General features: G+C 37.1%; 1 protein-coding gene across 4 annotated transcripts in view; it reads right to left on the bottom strand.

Annotated features, from left to right (window-relative positions):
• Positions 1-18,626, bottom strand: part of KIAA1958 (KIAA1958 ortholog) — a 160,497-nt gene that overhangs the window by 30,014 nt on the left and 111,857 nt on the right. For 2 of the 4 annotated variants that reach the window (XM_032865613.1, XM_032865614.1), the window contains exon 3: positions 1,431-5,288. The exons of 1 other annotated variant lie outside the window; for it this stretch is intronic. In XM_032865613.1, the coding sequence (XP_032721504.1) occupies positions 4,243-5,288 (1,046 nt within the window). In that variant the 3' untranslated portion in view covers positions 1,431-4,242. Of the gene's footprint in view, positions 1-1,430; positions 5,289-18,626 lie in introns of those variants that run through there. One more of the 4 variants, XM_032865616.1, reaches the window with a different exon arrangement.

Here is an 18,626-nt window from a genome sequence, read left to right as displayed (position 1 = left end):
AAGGACAGACTTCATAGTATCTGGACTGGGTTTCAGATCCTGATGCTCTTATGTATTAGCTGTGATATGGGCAACCCATTAGACTCCTCTGGATTTCCTCATCTATAAAGGAGAAATAATCATACCCTCCGGGTAAGTGTGAGAGTTAGTGAAACAATTTACAGAAGCACTTAGTACTCTGGTGCATTGTAAGGACCCAGTAAATGACAGTCATTGAGGACAATCTATACCTTCTTATCCATGTGTGCACCTATGTGAACACAATGGATGGTGCAGAAATGGCTTTGCCTTCATGCTGATTTTAAAACAGGCTCTAAGGCAGATTCTCCTCAAAATACTCAAAGCAGTATTAGGTATTCCACAGCAAACCAACATTTTCAATGGCTGAATAATAAACAAACTGCAAGAGTACGAAGTTTGGGAAATGATGCAAAACAGTACTGGCAGACTTTTTGGTAAGCTCTCAAAAAAATGAAATGACACTTTTATTACAGTATCTTTTATAAATTCTTTGAGGGCAGGGACTATTTTACACATCTTTGTACCCTTCCCAGTGTCTAGACAATAGGTGTTCAAGTATTTGTTGACAGGACTATAAATTCTCATCTCAGTGAAGTCATTTGATTTCATGACATCTAAAAGCTAAGCCTTATGACCTGGACAAATTAATGTGACGGAAGTTTCAGTGAACAATGACCCAACTGAAAAACCAAAGAGACTTGATCTACCCTAGAAAAAATTCAGGCTATTCTTTGTGCATCAGGAAGTAACTTAACATAGGGAAAAGTGAATTAACACAGGGAAAAATATCTAAAAAATAACAAGTATTTTAAGTAGAGGGTATATTATAAATCACAGTCAGACCACCCTACAACCCATGATGAGAACTGGAACTTTAAGAATAAGCTCTGTTGGATAAATATCCTGAATAGCTCTAATTTTTTCAGACATTATGGTTTTTTAGAGAAAAATTGCTACCATTCATGGTTTTCAACAGCCAGTCACTCACAGAGAACAAAGATTGAATTTTGCAGGTATATCCCGTAAAAATGCTGATAGATGGGTTTGACATTTTTGTTGTGGACAGTGCAAAACTTCCAGAGTCATATGAGGGGCACTGTCTCTTTTTTACATGACCTTACACTGACCTAAAAGTGTAAAATTTATAAATATGGTTTTATTGTTATTGTATGAACCACAAGATTGCCTGGGAAGGCAGCACATTCAGTTGTAGTAAATACCCGCTGGACTGCTGAATTTTCACTAAAGAACATGTACAATACTTGGCATGTACCACTGCCACAGTATGAACATTAACTTTTTTTAAGCTAAAATAACAAAAGTGGCATCTGGCAGTAGCATGTTTTCAGTATTGTTTATATAAAAACACAAAATTTAGAGGTAGTTGCTGATAATTTTTTGTTATTTCATTAACCCAAAGAGATACTACAGTTCAGCTAAACTTCTATCAAGTCATTCTTCAGAAAATTTTTCTAAATCTAGATCACAATGTTCCTATTTGGTTTGAGTTATCAAAGCAAAATATAATAAAAAGTAACTCACATTCTCAATTTAACTGTGTTTTTCTGAATGAAAATGCATAAGATGAAAGAGGAGAGACTTTCATTTTAGTAGTACCTCAATAAACACTCGGAGGGATGCAAAGTCTCCCAGTTCAGCTTTCTCAGTACATACTGACTGCCCTTCTTCCTTACCAGAAACTTACTTTGCTATCAAAAACATATTAAGAATTTTTAAAGTATGTCAATGCAAAAATAAAATACACAATCACATTTTAAATGTTTCACAGAAAAAAAAATTTAAACATGAGAGGTAACCCATTAAAAACAACCTTGTTTTTTAAAAACAGAATTCTTTTATAGTAGGCTGTCCTGTGCACTTACAAACCAGGCATAGATTAAGGAAAGTTTTGTAAAGAGAACTTGGGAGAAAGAGGCCTTGTGGTTCAAAATGAAGAGAAGAGGGGACATTAGGGGGCACAGTGTGCCATCATGAAAGATCACTCAAGCATTCCTTTTAATTAGATAGCCTTGAGAGATGGGAAGACACCGTGTCCCCATTTCTGGCTCAAATCGCTGGAAACTGACTAGGAGCTGGAAATAAGGAAGGTAAACAGAAAAAAACTTCGCAGTCAGATGACAGTTTACCATTTCCTTAACTATAAGCTAAGTGATTTCTCTTGATCTCAACATAAAATGGAGATAACTAACCCTTTCAAGGATTGAAAGGATTAAAGATAATATATATAGAAATAAATATATATGTATTGAAATGTCTAAAGAAATATTTACCAAAATATTAACAGTGGTTATTTTGGCCAGCAGATTCAGGAGTATATATTTTGTTTTCTTATGCTTATCTGAATTTTCTAATTTTCATACAGTTAGTAACTATTATCTAAATAATGCATGTAGTAAGTCACTTCGCACAGTGCTGGTAAACACACCAGCTCAAAAAATGGTGGGTATCATCATTGTTAGTGTAAAACAATAAAGCAAAAATATCTCCAACCCTCTCTTCTTGTTTTTGGATGCCTCCCTCTGGAGGAAAAGTTGCAAAGTAAAGTAGATCCCACCACACAAAGTCCACAGCAGAGTTTCTACTCTAGAGCCAAAGGAGAGGTCACAGCGTAAGAGGAATGGGTCTTTATGTGTTTATGACCTAGTGTTGGAAAACGCTGCCTAGCCATGGCATCTAATGTGATAATTTACATATCAGCTAATGTGATAATTTAACAAAGCAAATCAAAATGAAATTTGTTCTAGTCCATGATAAATTAATACATAAAATAACACCTACCCTCCTGCTAATGTGAATTATGAGTTTGCCTTGAAGAACAAATACTTCCCAATAGAATCCAGTAAAGCTATTAAGACTTGGGTTTTTTATGTGTTCATGATTATACAGGATAGGAACCTAGCTCAACTTTATTGTCGTCCTAGTGTCTAAACTTACGTTGTTATTGAAGGATCTTAACTAAAAATATACCACAGGCTTCAAGACATGAAAAGAAAGACCTTGGAAAAACCACCACAAAGGGTTGTTTAACCAAAATTATTATTATAATAATTGCAGGGTATCACAGATAAATTTATATTTACTGTAGAAGAAACTCTACACATTTTCAAGAATGCTTTGAATTTATCTAAATCTGGTAACAAAATGTTGTTACCCAAAATGAGTGTCAATATTCTTTTGATCTCAACTACAGAGTCAAGTAATCTCCTAGGGAAAAGAGACTGAAGTTTAATGCTTATAAATAAATAATTCAGGGGATCTGAGCTTTGAAGAGTAGGGCTCTTTTGTTGTCTTGACTAGTGCTTCTGGATTTTTAATAAGACTCTCATTCTCTACCTTCTCTTTATGTTTGATATACAATCTAACGCTTGGGAACATTTTCAAAGCTTTGGTAGTTTTGTAAATCTGAAAATCACACCTCATTTTAACTGATTTCTTAGGGAACAAAAAACATTCTATCCAAGTTCAAACACAACAGTAAAAATGAGCTATTAACAGTCTTTTTCGCCACAATATTGGACTTTGCATATTATTTAAAAATTATGTATCTTCCAAAAAGAATGGCAGCTTTATTGCCCCCAAAAGAAAAGATGTTAGCTAAACATCTAGATTTTCAGACATTACAAAAAATGAGGCACAGGAGCTAAAATTCTAATTCAGCTAAAAAAAGTATGTAGATAATTTGTTGAGCTTATATCAACACTTTCATATTCTTGATGTGACTGGATACAGTTATGTGTAAGCAGTAGAGTTAATATTGTCTCCTCCTGATAAGTATAAATTTTTAAAAATTAAAAAAATAAAGCCATTTATTAACTTTACTAAAATGAGAGGCGGGGTGGGAAGGAAAGCAGGAGTTGAGGACACAAGTGTCTAGGTTATCTTTCAGTTACTTTTCGGACAGTTCTTTAAAAACGGAATTCCTTCTCTACTTCGTGTTGCCTGAGAACCACTATGGTTTTGTCGTCTGTAACAGCAATTACAATTAATCACCCACAAGTACATTTGTGTTAAGCCTATAAATACTATGTTAGCAATACTAAACTATCTCCATTGGCTTATTTGTAAAAAGAAAAATATATTATATATTTATATTTTTATAAAGTTAATACTGAGGGCGGAGGAAAGGGAATGAGAAGCAGTGTATAATCACAGTTTCTCTGGACACAGTAACCAAACTGGGGTCTTGCTCAAGCCACCTGGTCAAGCAGTGTCTGAGGAAGAGTCATAGGAAGCAGAGACGATGAAATTGCCACTGTTGGAGTGTCCAGCCACCGACTGGGCAGCCTGCTGGCTCAGATTGTTACAGATGAGCACCAGCTGGTTGCTCTGGGCCTCGGACAAGGTGCTACAGCTCTGATACACACTGAAGTTGGTTTTTCTGCCAGGGATGTTACCCTTCTCACACATGGTCTTCACCATCTTGGCCAGCTTGTTCTTCCCAAGGGCTTGGCAGTTGTACCAATGCAGAGCTGCCAAGTTCACGACTGGCTTGATGGACAGGTAGAAAGGAGCATCCTCGTAGCGCATGGCAGGAGGCCGGCGCTGGGCATACTCCTTATAGTCCTGTACAGGGCAGGTCTGTGGAGCGTGCTGGGTGGCATATACACGAGAGTCTGTACCCCCTCTCTTGGTTTTGGCATTCAGGTCACCAGTGTCTTGACCCATCCACTCTAAGTACTCCAGCCCTGTTTCTGTTACCCGGAGCCGGATATCACCCCACTTCAAGGTAGATCCATGGAAGCCTGTGCAGTGCCCAAAAGCTTTCGTGTTGTTGAGCCAGACAAGGTTGAGAAGACCCTCAGGATTATAGCGGCTTAGTAGTCCCCTTTTCCGCAGAATGAGCTCATCAGCAAAGGTGAGCTTCATGGACTTGTGTGGCTTATTTCCTTTTCCTTTGCAGCGGAGTTCAATCTGCTTCTGTTTCAGGGCCTCTTGGGAACGCTTGAATTCCTTATCCCTGGTGATACTGTAGCCATACCTATGTTCTTTTAGGTACCGTTCAAGTCCACACTGGTAATTGGCCAAGCTGTTGGGTTCATATTCGGACCCATCCTTCTGCCTGGCATCCACAAAGAAAGAGGCCAGGTAGGCATCCAACTCCTTGCAAGGGATGACATAAATCTCTCTTGTTTCAGAAGGATACTTGGAGATGAGGAACTCTCGGAAATTGCGGAGCGCGGTCTGCGTGCTCCGGATGGTTTTCTCATTCTGCTCCCTGCTGAGCTCAGCTGCTCTTTCATCCTGGTCTGCAACAAATTGGGGAGGGGAGGGATAGAGAGGGTGTTGATGAGTTCAGACAATGCACTTTCTACTCTGCAATAAAGTTTCCTCTTATAATGAAAAGGGAAAGAAGGAATCCATTTCATAGAGATCACTCATAAATGTTATTTACAAACCTGCTGCATTATAATAGCCAACCTGAGTTTCACAAATGATGTACTAGACAAGAATATGTCCCATTACAATCAAAATGAACTTGTCATGTCACTGACACACAAGTTTTGTGCATGAAGGTTTGTGGGAAGAGTGAGATCAGAGCCAGCCTTTGCTTTATAGGAGGAACGTGAGACAGAAATGTGCTATTCACTCTACTGCAGTGTGCTTGGGCCCCAAGCTGACACACTCATTTCGGATCACTTCATTTGTGAAATCAGAGCTTTTACTGGTTCCATTTTACTGAACTAAAATATTCAAATTTGTTATTTAGCACACCACTAGAGATCCCTATTTAAAAGTTAGTAAATAGGGCACCTGGGTGGCTAAGTAGGTTAAAGCCTCTGCCTTTGGCTCAGGTCATGATCCCAGGGTCCTGGGATCGAGCCCCGCATCGGGCTCTCTGCTCAGCAGGGAGCCTGCTTCCTCCTCTCTCTCTGCCTGCCTCTCTGCCTACTTGTGATCTCTGTCTAATAAATAAAATCTTTAAAAAAAATAAAATAAAAATTAGTAAATATAAATTATTTATAGTAGTTATTCAACACTCTGGCAATTTAGGTAAATAGTTTATAAATATTCTGTATGAATTGCAGGCAGTTTGTAATAAGCAATAAAAATATTTGACATTTTGTAAAAGCAGTGAGGATAAAACTTCATAGTGTAAAGACAGGACAGTGAAACTTGAATCAGGCTACTATAATTCAGATGTAAGGAAAGGGGTGTATCTCTTGGACAAATCATTTTATGTTGTTAATTTATTATTTACACTCTTCCACCAAGGACTAGGGTTGCCTCTTTCCATCATGGATTATGCACAGTTAAGTAATGTTGCTCTGGACTAGCAATTCTCACACTTCAGTGTACTTGTGAATTACTTAGGATGCTTATCAGTATGAGATTCCTCTGTGGCAGAAATCCACGCTCAGGAAGAGGTTTGAGAGAAACTTCTTTGAGAAACAAAGTTCTAGTGCTTATGCCTTTTATGAAGGAAACCCTATTTTTTTTTTAAGTTCAATGAGATCATTTAAATGGTTTCCCTTTTAGTAATACATAATTTAAGTTTGGACTCTTTAACATTAACAATAAAGATGTTTTGTCGAAATTCACCACTGTTATGTCAGACATGGGTGTGACTCAGAGAAATTCTAAAAATGAAATAGAAACCAATAGAAAACTGGGTTATCCGATTATTGAGAAGCAAGTATAAAGCTTAATTTAAAACAACATAAAAATGTAATTTCAGATTCTATAGTATAAGGTAAAATATTTTGTTTATCCTGATTATCTTAAGAAAATTTTAACTTATAAAGTTGCTCAGTGGAAGTCTTTGTGATAACCACATATAATTATAAAAATAAAGTTTGTAATGGAATTTTACTCATAAAAGACACTAGCTTTTGTATTACTATAACATTTATGAATGTTATTTTTAAATGACAGCTCTAATGTATAATTTCCCAAATCCTCATAACCTTATAAAATGAAATGAACTGAAATTTACTAAACTAGCTAATTAGATATTTTTATGGGCATATTTTTGAAAGATTATATATTAAAATTCAATATATAAAAGTATATTTTATGCCGCATTTTATTATGCCATTTTCTTCCTGTTAAAAGTGTTTATATATCAATAATAAAGATGTGTATCTTTCCATCAAAAAGATGGAAGGCACACTATGCATGTAACCTTCTACCAGGTTGGCTTCCTTGGCTATTTACATGTAAATCCAAGGGGGCCAGAACATGTGTTCATTTTGGCTAATTGTTTAAATACCCACTACAGCGGACTTCAAACTTCAAAGACTTTCTAAGAAATAAACATTCATAGAAAACTTTAGGGAAAAAACTTCTAATTTCTCAAGTTTCACATAGAATCTTTTACAAAACTTATTTGTCTGAGATGAAGACTGAGTTTGCATGTGCTACCATCCCAAATCTACTACAGTACATATTCTGGGGTGTAAAAGACTTTGAGGAGGCAAAGAAAATTTATAAATCAGTGATTAAATCCATAGCATGTTTTGTCCTTCTTTGTTCTTATACATATTCTGATATAGGTGAAATATGCCTTCAGAAGGAGGGTATTTGGGCCTGAATTGGGGTGAATTTTGGGCTTCTGAGAGAGTTATAGGTTAGTAAAGTTGGTTTTTCCCATTAGAAATAGAATATGCTGCAGGACTATCAGGATGTTCAAGATAGAGGCTTAAACTATTCCGTTCTTTCAGATTCAGAACGCTTTTGTTCATAAGATGCTTAATAACTATCATCAAATACATGAAATATTAATTCTACTTACAGTCAATCCTCATCTTCACTTTATAAAATATTCAATATTTTCTACTTCCTTTTTACAAAAATAAACTGTTGAACACCTTTGGGTGTCCATTTAAATATCAGGGAGCGGTTATTATTTTTTTCTTAAGTTCTTTTGAGGGGTATGTGAATAAAAGACTTTAAGTCTGTTGGACATCATTACCCAGCCTTAGGATGTATACTGTAAGAGGAACTGGTGAAGTAGACTATGGAAGGGTCTGGAGTCATTCACCTGCAAATCTCCTGGGTAAGGCAGCCTGTTCTCTCACATCTGCATCTCTTCCATTCACATTTGGAGAGTCTGCTAACACTTAGAGTTGACCAACATATTAGCACTGCTTCAATATCCTCAGAAAAATAAAACTAAAAAACTCTTTTCCTAAGACCCTGGAATGTGCCACAAAAGGAGGTAGGAGAGTAGAGAAACCCTCATTCATTTTCCATGAATAGGTGGAAGTAAATGGCTTTAAGGTCAAGTAATACTTTTTCAGCTAATTACACAATCAAGTAAGACCAGGGAAGATTGTAATAAAATGTAAAACTGTTACATTTACCTTGCTTTTATCTCTAGTTTTAGAAAAACTTCTGATCCACTTCCTTTTAAAAACTTTTTATTAGGTATAGCAAACATACAATAAAGTAGACCAGTCATTAAGTTCATTTAATTAATTTTCACAAGTTGAATGCAGGAACCAGATCAAGAAAAAGAACACCACTAGCATGCCCAGAGTCTCTCTCATGTCCCCTTCTCCCAGTTATTCCTCCCATCAAGAGTAATAGCTATCCCGATGAAACCTAACACAATTGTCTGGTCTATTATTATAACTAACATCAATGGAATCTAAGAGGATGACTCTCTTGGGCCTGGCTTCTTCATTTAAACATTATGCTTGTGAGTTTCATCCATTTTGTTTTGTAGCTGTGATCATTTACTCTCATTATTTTGTAACATTCCACTGTGTAACTATATCACAATTTATGTATCCATTCTATCAGGCATTTGGGTAGCTTTCACTTTGGGGCTGTTTCCAATGAAATTGTTATGAACATTCTATGAAATGATGTTAACTTGGAAGTGGAATTATTGGGCCAGAGGAAATCATAGGTTTCAGTAGCTTTGACAGATACTGACAAACAATTTTCCAAAGTGCTTGTACCAATTTACTTTCAGAAACAAGAGTATGTGAGAGTTCAGTTTGCTCCATATCTTCAGCAACACTAAGTAGTCTTTTTTCTTTCTTTTTAAGCCATTCTGCTGGGTATGGGGTGGTACTGCACTATAGTTTTAATTTTCATTTCCCTGATGACTAAAAAAGTCAAACACCTCTTCATCTGTTTACTGGCCATTTGAATATTCTCTATGTGAAGTACCTGTTCAAGACATTTTTCTGTTGGATTGTCTGCTCTTTTCTTACTCTGTGTAGGTCTTAACATATTCTGTTTGAGTCTTTATCAGAAATACATATTGCAATTATCTTCTTCCAATCTGGGGTTTGCCTTTTCACTTTCCTAATGGTGTTTTTAATAAATAAGAGCTCTTAATCCTAATATCCCCCAATTATCAATTTCTTTCCTTTACTGGTTCATGCTTTCTGCATCTTGCTTAAGAAATCTTGCTTACCTCAAGGTAATGGAAGAGCTATTTCTTCCAAGATCTTTACAGTTTTACTTTTCACATTTCAATCTGTCATCCACTAAAACATCTACCTGGATGACCTGAGATAAAAATTATGATTAACTCTTTTTATTATGACCCATGATCCATTTGATTTTAATAAATTAATAAACTTTCAATAGGCAATACAGCATATAGTACAGTATCTGAAAGTTACAAATGGATATAGTGAAAGTAAGTCACCCTCCCAGCCCATCTCCTTGTTGTCATATTTCCCTCTGCATATCAACCAATACTGACAATTTATGGGGTACAATTTTTTATTTTTCTATGCACATGCACTTACTTTCTGCCTTTGAAAAAGGGCATTGGAATATCCTACACATTCTATTCCACACTCTGCTTTTTACCATTACAGTGTAACTCCTTATCATCATATGTATTGTACAATATATATTGTACTTATAATGGATACACCGTAACACATTACCTAACCCCTAATTCTCTACTGAAAGACATTTGCACTATTTCCATCCCTTTGCTATTATAAACAGTGCTGCAGTGAGGATCCCTGTACACATGGTATTCCCCGTATATGGGCGTATATATACACAGAGGTAATTTCCAAAGTGGAATCCCTCTGTTTCTATTTCCCTGTATGTATATATGTTGTATCAAGATATGAGTGATTGTTTAATCAAAACTTCCTAGATATAATGTATTATCCATCTTCTTAATCTTTGCTTATTTAATTGGCAAAATATATTGTTGTGGTTTTATTTATTTTGCCTTTATGATAAATGAGATTTAATATTTTTTTAAATACTTATTAGCTCCTTATAGTTTCTCATTTTCTTTCTGAATTCTTTGGCCTCTGTCCATTTTCTTTTTTTATATTGATTTAGGAGCTACAGATACATTTAGGAATTTTTCATTTATATTTAGTCTTAATATTATGTTCATACTATTTAGTCTTATCATTATTATATTTAGCCCTTTGTGATATATTTAATGTCTGCATATAAATAGATAATTCTTTTTAGTTTACCTTTTGTATTTGTGACTGTTACACATTTATGGGATTGAATTTATCCCTTAAATTTTTTTTATATTTTGTGGTATACTTAGAGATATTGTCCCCATTATGAAACCATAAAACAATTCTCTTATGTTTTCTTCTAAAACATTTTTATTTCATTTTCCATTTTCACTTTATTTCATTAAAATTTCATTTTTACTCATTAAACATTTAAGTTACATATTTAATTATCTAATTTATTTTGGTGTAAAAAGGTAGGCACCAATTTGACATTTTTCTATGTAATCATTTTTATTAGAATTAGATTGGTTGGTTAGTGATCTGATTACGAAGTTACATAGGCTTTGCATTGTCGGCCCCAAAAGCTCTGTCATTTTTTAGTGTGGCATTTGCAAAAGGGTTTTCAGAAATCCATGTATTCTTTGATGAAAGTAACACCGAATAGGAGATCACTTGGTTTCGGATTGTGATCCATTTTTTAGAGTCAACGCTGAGTTTATCTCATTTCTTTGTTTTAGTATTAGTTGTTACTTTGCACACTACACACATTAATGTATAGACTTTTCCCAGTTTTATTAAGAAATAATTGACATATATCACTGTGTAAGTTTATACATTACAGCATAATGGTCTGAATTACATATGTTGTGAAATGATTACTGTAATAGGTTTAGTTAAAATCCATCATCTCATATAGATACAATTAAAAAAAAAGAAAAGAAAACTCATGGTGAGAACTTTTAGGATATACTTGACAACTTTCTCATTTCTATTTGTTTCATTTAATCTTAGTTCTTGTGATCATAATACACGCCAGGCTCTGTTTTTACGGTAGTATCAGGGCTCTTGCTCAGCACCTCTTTCTCTTGGCTGAACCCTCTTTTTTGTGTCGGCTTCAACCACAAGCAGGATAACAGCCAGAGGCTGAAAAGGGACAGTAATCTACCTTTAGGACTATAAAGACATCTTTTAGTTTATGTTCTTTTGCTAATTTTTCTAGTGGTTATCATTACTTTGAAAACTTTGCTTATCTATTTTTATATAACATATATTGATACCTTACTACAAGCAATGCCAAAATTAATATACCATACACTTATATTTCTCCAACTAATCATTTTCAATTTTATTTTTTTCTTGGTCCTTATACTTATTATCTTTTATTTTACTGTTTGGTTTAGTTCTTCTAATAGTACCTGTATACCTTCAAGTATCTGAATAGCCTGTAACTCGAATTGTTAGCTTTAAGTGATATCTTCTGAATCTTGTTTATACAGTTTCCCATATTCTCTCTCCTGTGCCCTCCCAACTTTTTAAAAATTATACATTCCCAGGGCACCTGGGAGTTAAGTGTCAGTTAAGAAGTCAGTTAAGTGTCTGCCTTGGGCTCAGGTCATAATCTCAGGGTCTTTGGGATTGAGCCCCACAATCAGCAGGGGATCAGCCCCTGCTCAGCAGGGAGATTGCTTCTCCCTCTCTCTCTTCCCCTCCCCTTGCTTGTGCTCTCTCTCAGATAACTAAATTTTTAAAAAAAATCTTAAAAGTTATACATTTCCACGTTGTTGTAGCTTGTGATATTTATTATAAATATTTATAAAATAATTTGTAATACTCTGTTTTCAATCGTAATTTCCACATTCTGGTCTCAGTCTTACAATTAAATAGATAAAATCAATGCTTACCACCAGTGTGTTGCCGGTCTCCTCTCAGCTAAAGTTTGTCCTCCAATAGCTTATTCAGAAAGTATTTATGAAAACTATGTTTTCCTGAGGTCTTGAATTTTTGAGCATGTCTTTAACTTTTTATTGTCTTTATAACTGAATAACACTTTGACTAGGTACAAGACTCTCCACTCATACTCCCGATTCTTAGCCCTTCCCACACACCCTGGACAATAGCAGCACTGCTCAAGTATCTTCTAGAATTCAATGCTGGTGTAGGAAAGTCAATGTCAGCATAGTCTTTATCCCTTAGAAATCTCTTTACTGTTCTTAGGGCAGGGGCCTGCATGTCTAAATGATTATTTCTTTATCTGTGAAGAGCAGTAAGGCTCCTAGGCATTACCTCAGTGCTGATCACTATGTAAGCATCTTTTTTTCTGGTACATGGTGTGCCCTTTCAAGCCATAAATTCAAGTATATCTTCATTGGTTTACAATACTGGCAAACCACCTTTCACAAAGATGGCAAGTGTGTATGTGTTTCTTGCCTCAGGCCTGCCTCCTCTGTTATTCTCTGCTGTCAAACCAGGCCCAGGGAAGTTCTCAAGACCAACCCAGTAGCCCCTGTTCCAATTCTTCAAAAGTGACTGTTAATTTTACTGCTCAGCATGTACCATCCTCAATGGAAAACGGAGTTCTTACACCTCCATCTGAGATCTACAGTCACATCTCTTGGTGTCATATCCGAATTCCCAACTATCCAGCAGACTTTCTTTATATACTGTGGTTTTAGCAAAAGACTTCTAGTTTAATTTAAGAGAATGTTTGTTTCCATTTCTCTTTCTTACTTTGAATTGATTTTAAAGAGAAGCCAGAATTCAGATCCAGTTCTTTGCATATGAATGAGATTGCAACAACTTCTAGTCCCTAACCTGGTGCCTTGCACTTAACAGGGATACCATAAATGTTCACTGAATGCTTTTCCATCACATGAAGTCCATGAAGAAGAGTTACACTCCTCAAGATTTTGTCATTCATCAAAAATTCAGTGCCAACTTTCATTAAATTTTGTTTGAAAGTTAAGTCGTAAGAAATAGAACTCAGATTCTAAGTAGTTCTACTGTTTATCTAATGCTGATCATAAACAAAATTGTTTTCAATACAAACAAAAGATATTCTACAAAGATCACCTTCAGTTTTCTTAAGAGAAGTATGTATATCACTCAGCAAACCAAATAAGTCACTGTTATTGATGAAAAAAAAAACCACATGTGTTGAGATAAGCAAAATGGTCATAGTATGTATATGGGTAGTTGTGATTAAGTAACAGCTCTAAAAAAATTGAATATGGATAAAATCCCAAAGGCCTAGAAAACTGAATGGAGAAGACAAGGTAGCAGCCAAAAATACAGAAGTACAAATTATTGTTTTCTAACAGATCAGGTATTTAACAATAGAAATACAATTTGGCTTATGGTGAATGAGTAGGCATCAGAAACATGTCTCTATGGCTCCCACGAACCTAACGCACCTAATCAATAAATGTGCCCAGACCTAAAACGTAACTTTGGCTCTGTTCCCCCAAACCTGCTCTTCCTCCTAGTCAGTGCCTCCACTACCTACCCAGTTGCCCAAGGTTAAACCTAAGCACCTCCTTCAACCCTGTGCACCCGCTCCTCTGCAGCTAATCCTTCAATCCCTGCTGAGCCACCTCACTCATTCAAGCACACTCATGAGTGACTAACACATATTAGGAATTAAGTAGGCTGATTCTACCGTTTAATGAAACAGTCTGCGTATAATGGAAACAGTCCTTGGTTTTGTGGAAGTTACCAACAGAGTAAGTGAAGGTGACACAACTACGGAAATCCTGTACAAACTGACACAAATACTATGAAGAGAACAGAGGACTGTGAGAAAGAATAAGGGACCTACTTGAGAATGGATGTCCAAGAAGGACTCTAAGAAGACCTTTTAGTTGAGACCTAAAAACAAGAAGCCAATCATGTAAACTGTAGAAGCAGGAAGAGCAAGGGACCCACACATGAGAATCCTACAATGGAATCTAAGTTTGAGAAACTGAGAGTCCCGGCGTGCTTGGAGCCATCAAAAGGCACAAGGAGAGGTATGAAAGCCCACCAGGCTCAGATCACACCAGGTATTGCAGGCCTTATTGATGACTGTATTTTATCCTAAGAAAACTACTTAGTTAGAAAACTACACGGTCAAGTTCGCTCTGTACTTTTTATCATATAAACCTATCTATAGGTTTGCAGACGTCTGTCTTCCCATGCTAAGAAAATCTTCAATAAACTTCACCTTGTATAAGGAAGGCTAAGTTCACATCTGAAGCACGTGGTGCAAAACATTCCTAGATAGTGAAATGAGGCATACACTACCTTCATGGAAGAAGCCAGAGAAAACAAGAGACTATTCAAGCCAGCCACTACCTCCCCCTTCCCCTCCACCCACCCGCCAAAAGAAGGAAGGGTATTAGAGTTTGTAAACATTGTAGGATAGAGCTAAGAGATGAGAGTTAATCTTATTGAGATCTTAGAGGACCCGGAGACACCAACTGATAAGTGGATTATGCTTCCATTATCTTGCCCTATTTATTTCATTCCATCTCAAATCTCCCTGTTAGGTTGTGACCTCCTTGAGGAGAAGGAATGCTTAGAGACAGTCTTAGGAAAATCTTTTTTTTAAAAAAAGGATTTTAGGGGACACCTGGGTGGCTCAGTGGGTTAAAGCCTCTGCCTTTGGCTCAGGTCATGATCCCAGGGTTCTGGGATCGAGCCCCGCATCGGGCTCTCTGCTTGGGAGGGAGCCTGCTTCCCGACCCCCCCCACCTCAACTACTTGTGATCTCTGTCAAATAAATAAATAAAATCTTAAAAAAAAAAAAAAAGGATTTTAGGGGCGCCTGGGTGGCTCAGTGGGTTAAGCCCCTGCCTTGGGCTCAGGTCATGGTCTCAGGGTCCTGGGATCCAGCCCTGTATCAGGCTTTCTGCTCAGCAGGGAGCCTGCCTCCCCCGCTCTCTCTGCCTGCCTCTCTGCCTACTTGTGATCTCTCTCTCTCTCTGTCAAATAAATAAATGAAATCTTTAAAAAAAAAAAAAAAGGATTTTATTTTTAAGTAATCTCTATAGCCAATGTGGGGCTTGAACCTACAACCCCAAGATCAAGTGTTGCACACTCCACCGACTGAGCCAGCCGGGTACCCCAATCTTAGTAAAATTGTTAAGCAACAACTTGTTTATACTTATTTATATAGTCTCCATGCCCCACCTATTACATTATTTTTCATGTATTCATCATCTATGAATCCTGAGTACCCAGCATATATTCCAGCACTCCAGAGTTACCCAGTCAAAGTATGAAGACTGAATAAATAAATATATGGACTGTTAAAATAATTTTATTTATTTAAAGATTTTATTTTTAAGTAATCTCCACACCCAGTATGGGGTTTGAACTCACAACCCCCATATCAAGAGTTGCACGCTCCACTGCAAATCCTACACATATTTCTTTTTTTTTTTTTAATAAGATTTTATTTATTTATTTGACAGCGAGAGAGAGATCACAAGTAGGCAGAGAGGCAGGCAGAGAGAGGAGAAAGCAGGCTCACTGCTGGGCAGAGAGCCGGATGCGGGGCTCGATCCCAGGACCCTGAGATCATGACCTGAGCCGAAGGCAGAGGCTTAACCCACTGAGCCACCCAGGCGCCCCCCTACACATATTTCTAAGATTGAACATCTCAAGCTTTGACCTGAGGATGATAAAAAAGGGAGAACTTCTAGATATGTATGACTTTCAAAAATGCATTTTTAAAATGTCTGCCTTTCTGGGGTGCTTGCGTGGCTCAGTTGTTAAGCATCTGCCTTTGGCTCAGGTCATGATACCAGCGTCTGGGTTCAAGCCCTGCACCTGGCTCCCTACTTGATGGGGTGCCTGCTTCTCCCTCTCCCGCTTTCCCTGCTTGTGTTTCCTCTCTTGCTGAGTCTCTCTCTGTCAAATACATAAAATCTTTAAGAAATAATAATAATAATAAAAATAAAATGTCTGCCTTTCCTCCAGACTTTTAATTTGTATTAGCTCCCTTCTACCCACACTATAACTGCTGGACTACTATTTTAGGGGGTCCTTGCTGTCAGTAGTATGCATCACTAGTAAGGTTCTGGTTTTAAGTAGGGAGGGGGAATAGACTCTTCAGGTAGAAGGCATGAGTGACCTTGATTCTTTGAATGAACGGTCACTACTTGTCTGTACCATATACAAGGATCACTTAAATTTACTCTCAAAAGGAGAAGCCATACCATAAAACCTAGTACTGTGAAATGGGTCTTCTACAAAGGTAGCCAAGAGATGGAAAAGTTTTAGGTTACTGCTTTCCAAGAGATCTGTGACCTGAACAGGGCCAAACGGAGACCTCCGCATTGGCACAGGAACTCTAACCAAGAGCCTGAGTAAAGTTTTTATACACACAGCTTTTCTGTACTTATTTACATAGTCTCCATGCCCCATTAATCCAATTATTTCCTCCCTTATTAGGAGATGGCATGGAAAAACACATAATAGTGCAGTATCTTGTGTTCTCATTTAATTTAAGGAGATTTATGTTCAGTTTAAATTCAGATCCATTTCCTTCTATTGCTGTAGCACTCGATTTAACAAAAAATAAGCCTAGCTATCACATTTCTTTTGTGATTTTATTAAAACAATACATCTGAAGCAATAAGAAACATTTCTTGATATTTAACTTGTTATTTTTACTTGAATATTTTGTCTTTTCACTTGACAGAAATGATGTCCAAATTCTTTCAATGAAAGAATTCTTTCCACAAGTTTATTAAATAAGAATGTATTTTTAAGTTTGAAAAGTAAAAAAGAGGGGCGCCTGGGTGGCTCAATTGGTTAAGCATCTGCCTTCGGCTCTGGTCATGATCCCAGAGTCCTGGGATCAAGTCCTATATCGGGCTCCTTGCTCAGCAGGGACCCTGCTTCTCTCTCTCCCTCTGTCTGCTGTTCCCCCCTGCTTGTGTTCTCTCCCTCTTTCTCTGTCAAATAAATAAATGAAATCTTTTAGAAAAAAGTAAAAAAGAAAAAATAAATCTGGTGAGTAGATTTATATTTACGAGACTGCAGTTGGGATTAATATTTAATCTACATTTGTAAGAACCCACCCTGCCCCCAGCATTTCAAGAAGCCCTGTGAGGTGTAGTCAAAGGCAAGTCCCTGATGGTTATGTAGATTACATCATAGCTAGAAGAGATGACTAACACACATAAAATTAATTAAAATGACCATACATGGCACTATGCAATTAGGCACTGTGTTTGTGGCATGACCTTTATTTAGATCCTATAAGAATTCAGAAACAAAAGAGAGAGGAGTCAAAGAGAGCTTGAGATGTGTTGGAGCTCTGTTTCATGGGGGAATGGGTACCATTTTGTAAAGAAGAACAGGAAGGTAAAGATTCCAGGAAGAAATAGCATGTGCAAAGGGAATGAGATGGGAGGGAGGCTGGCTTCTGATCATAAGGACTTTTTTTTTTTTTTAAAGATTATTTATTTATTTGACAGAGAGAAACAGAGAGAGAGAGAGAGAGAGAGAGATCACAAGTAAGCAGAGAGGCAGACAGATAGAGAGGAGGAATCAGGCTCCTTGCTAAGCAGAGAACCCGATGTGGGGCTCGATCCCAGGACCCTGAGATCATAACCTGAGCCTAAGGCTGAGACACAACCCACTGAGCCACCCAGGTGCCCCATGAGGACTTTAAAACACTGATCCTGGTCTGGAGGCGGGAGAAGGGCTGGAGTGGGGAATAAAGCTAGGACAGTGGGAGAGCCACATGCAGCATTTTATACAGTAATTATAAATATATACACCAGGAGAGGAAACTGAATATGTTAACTGCAAAGAACCTCCAAATGCCAAACATTTGAAGAAACAGCTTTTTTAAAAATAAGTCAACAACCCATTTCTCTACTTCTGATATTCTTTATTTCCCTTATGCTGTTATTTTCTTCTGTACACCTGTCACCGTCTGACATACTACCTATTTTTTTGATACCTTGCTTTCCTGTCTCTTTCCTGTGAGCTGTGAGCTCTCTAAGAGCCAGGACTTTGCTACTTTACTCACAGGGTCTGGAAGAGCACCTGAGAAGTAGAAGCATTCAATAAACATTTGTTGACTGAATTAACACCAAAGCTAAACGGCAAGTTACTGAGACAATAGTGTGTGTAATTACATAATCACTTTAGACCAACCATACTGACTGTATTTAAAAACAAAAGTCGATGGCATAAAATTAAATTTTGGGGCTCACAATCAGAATCTCACAGTCACCTCTCCTTCATTAAGCCTCTTCAGAGAGTCTGTTGTGGTTGGCAGGTGCTTTGGACAACTGTAATAACTTTATGAAATGACTCATAAGGCCACTGGAAGCTTTTCCAGGGCTAATTCCTTAGGATAAAATGAGGTATCACACAAGGGGTGGGGGATTGGCTGGCTCAGTT

This window comes from Lontra canadensis, unplaced genomic scaffold (genome assembly GCF_010015895.1).
Source record: "Lontra canadensis isolate GAN:19392208 unplaced genomic scaffold, GSC_riverotter_1.0 scaffold30, whole genome shotgun sequence".
NCBI lineage: Eukaryota > Metazoa > Chordata > Mammalia > Carnivora > Mustelidae > Lontra > Lontra canadensis.
The sequence above is the reverse complement of the archived record's forward strand: the minus strand, read 5'-3'. Positions and strand labels throughout refer to the sequence as shown.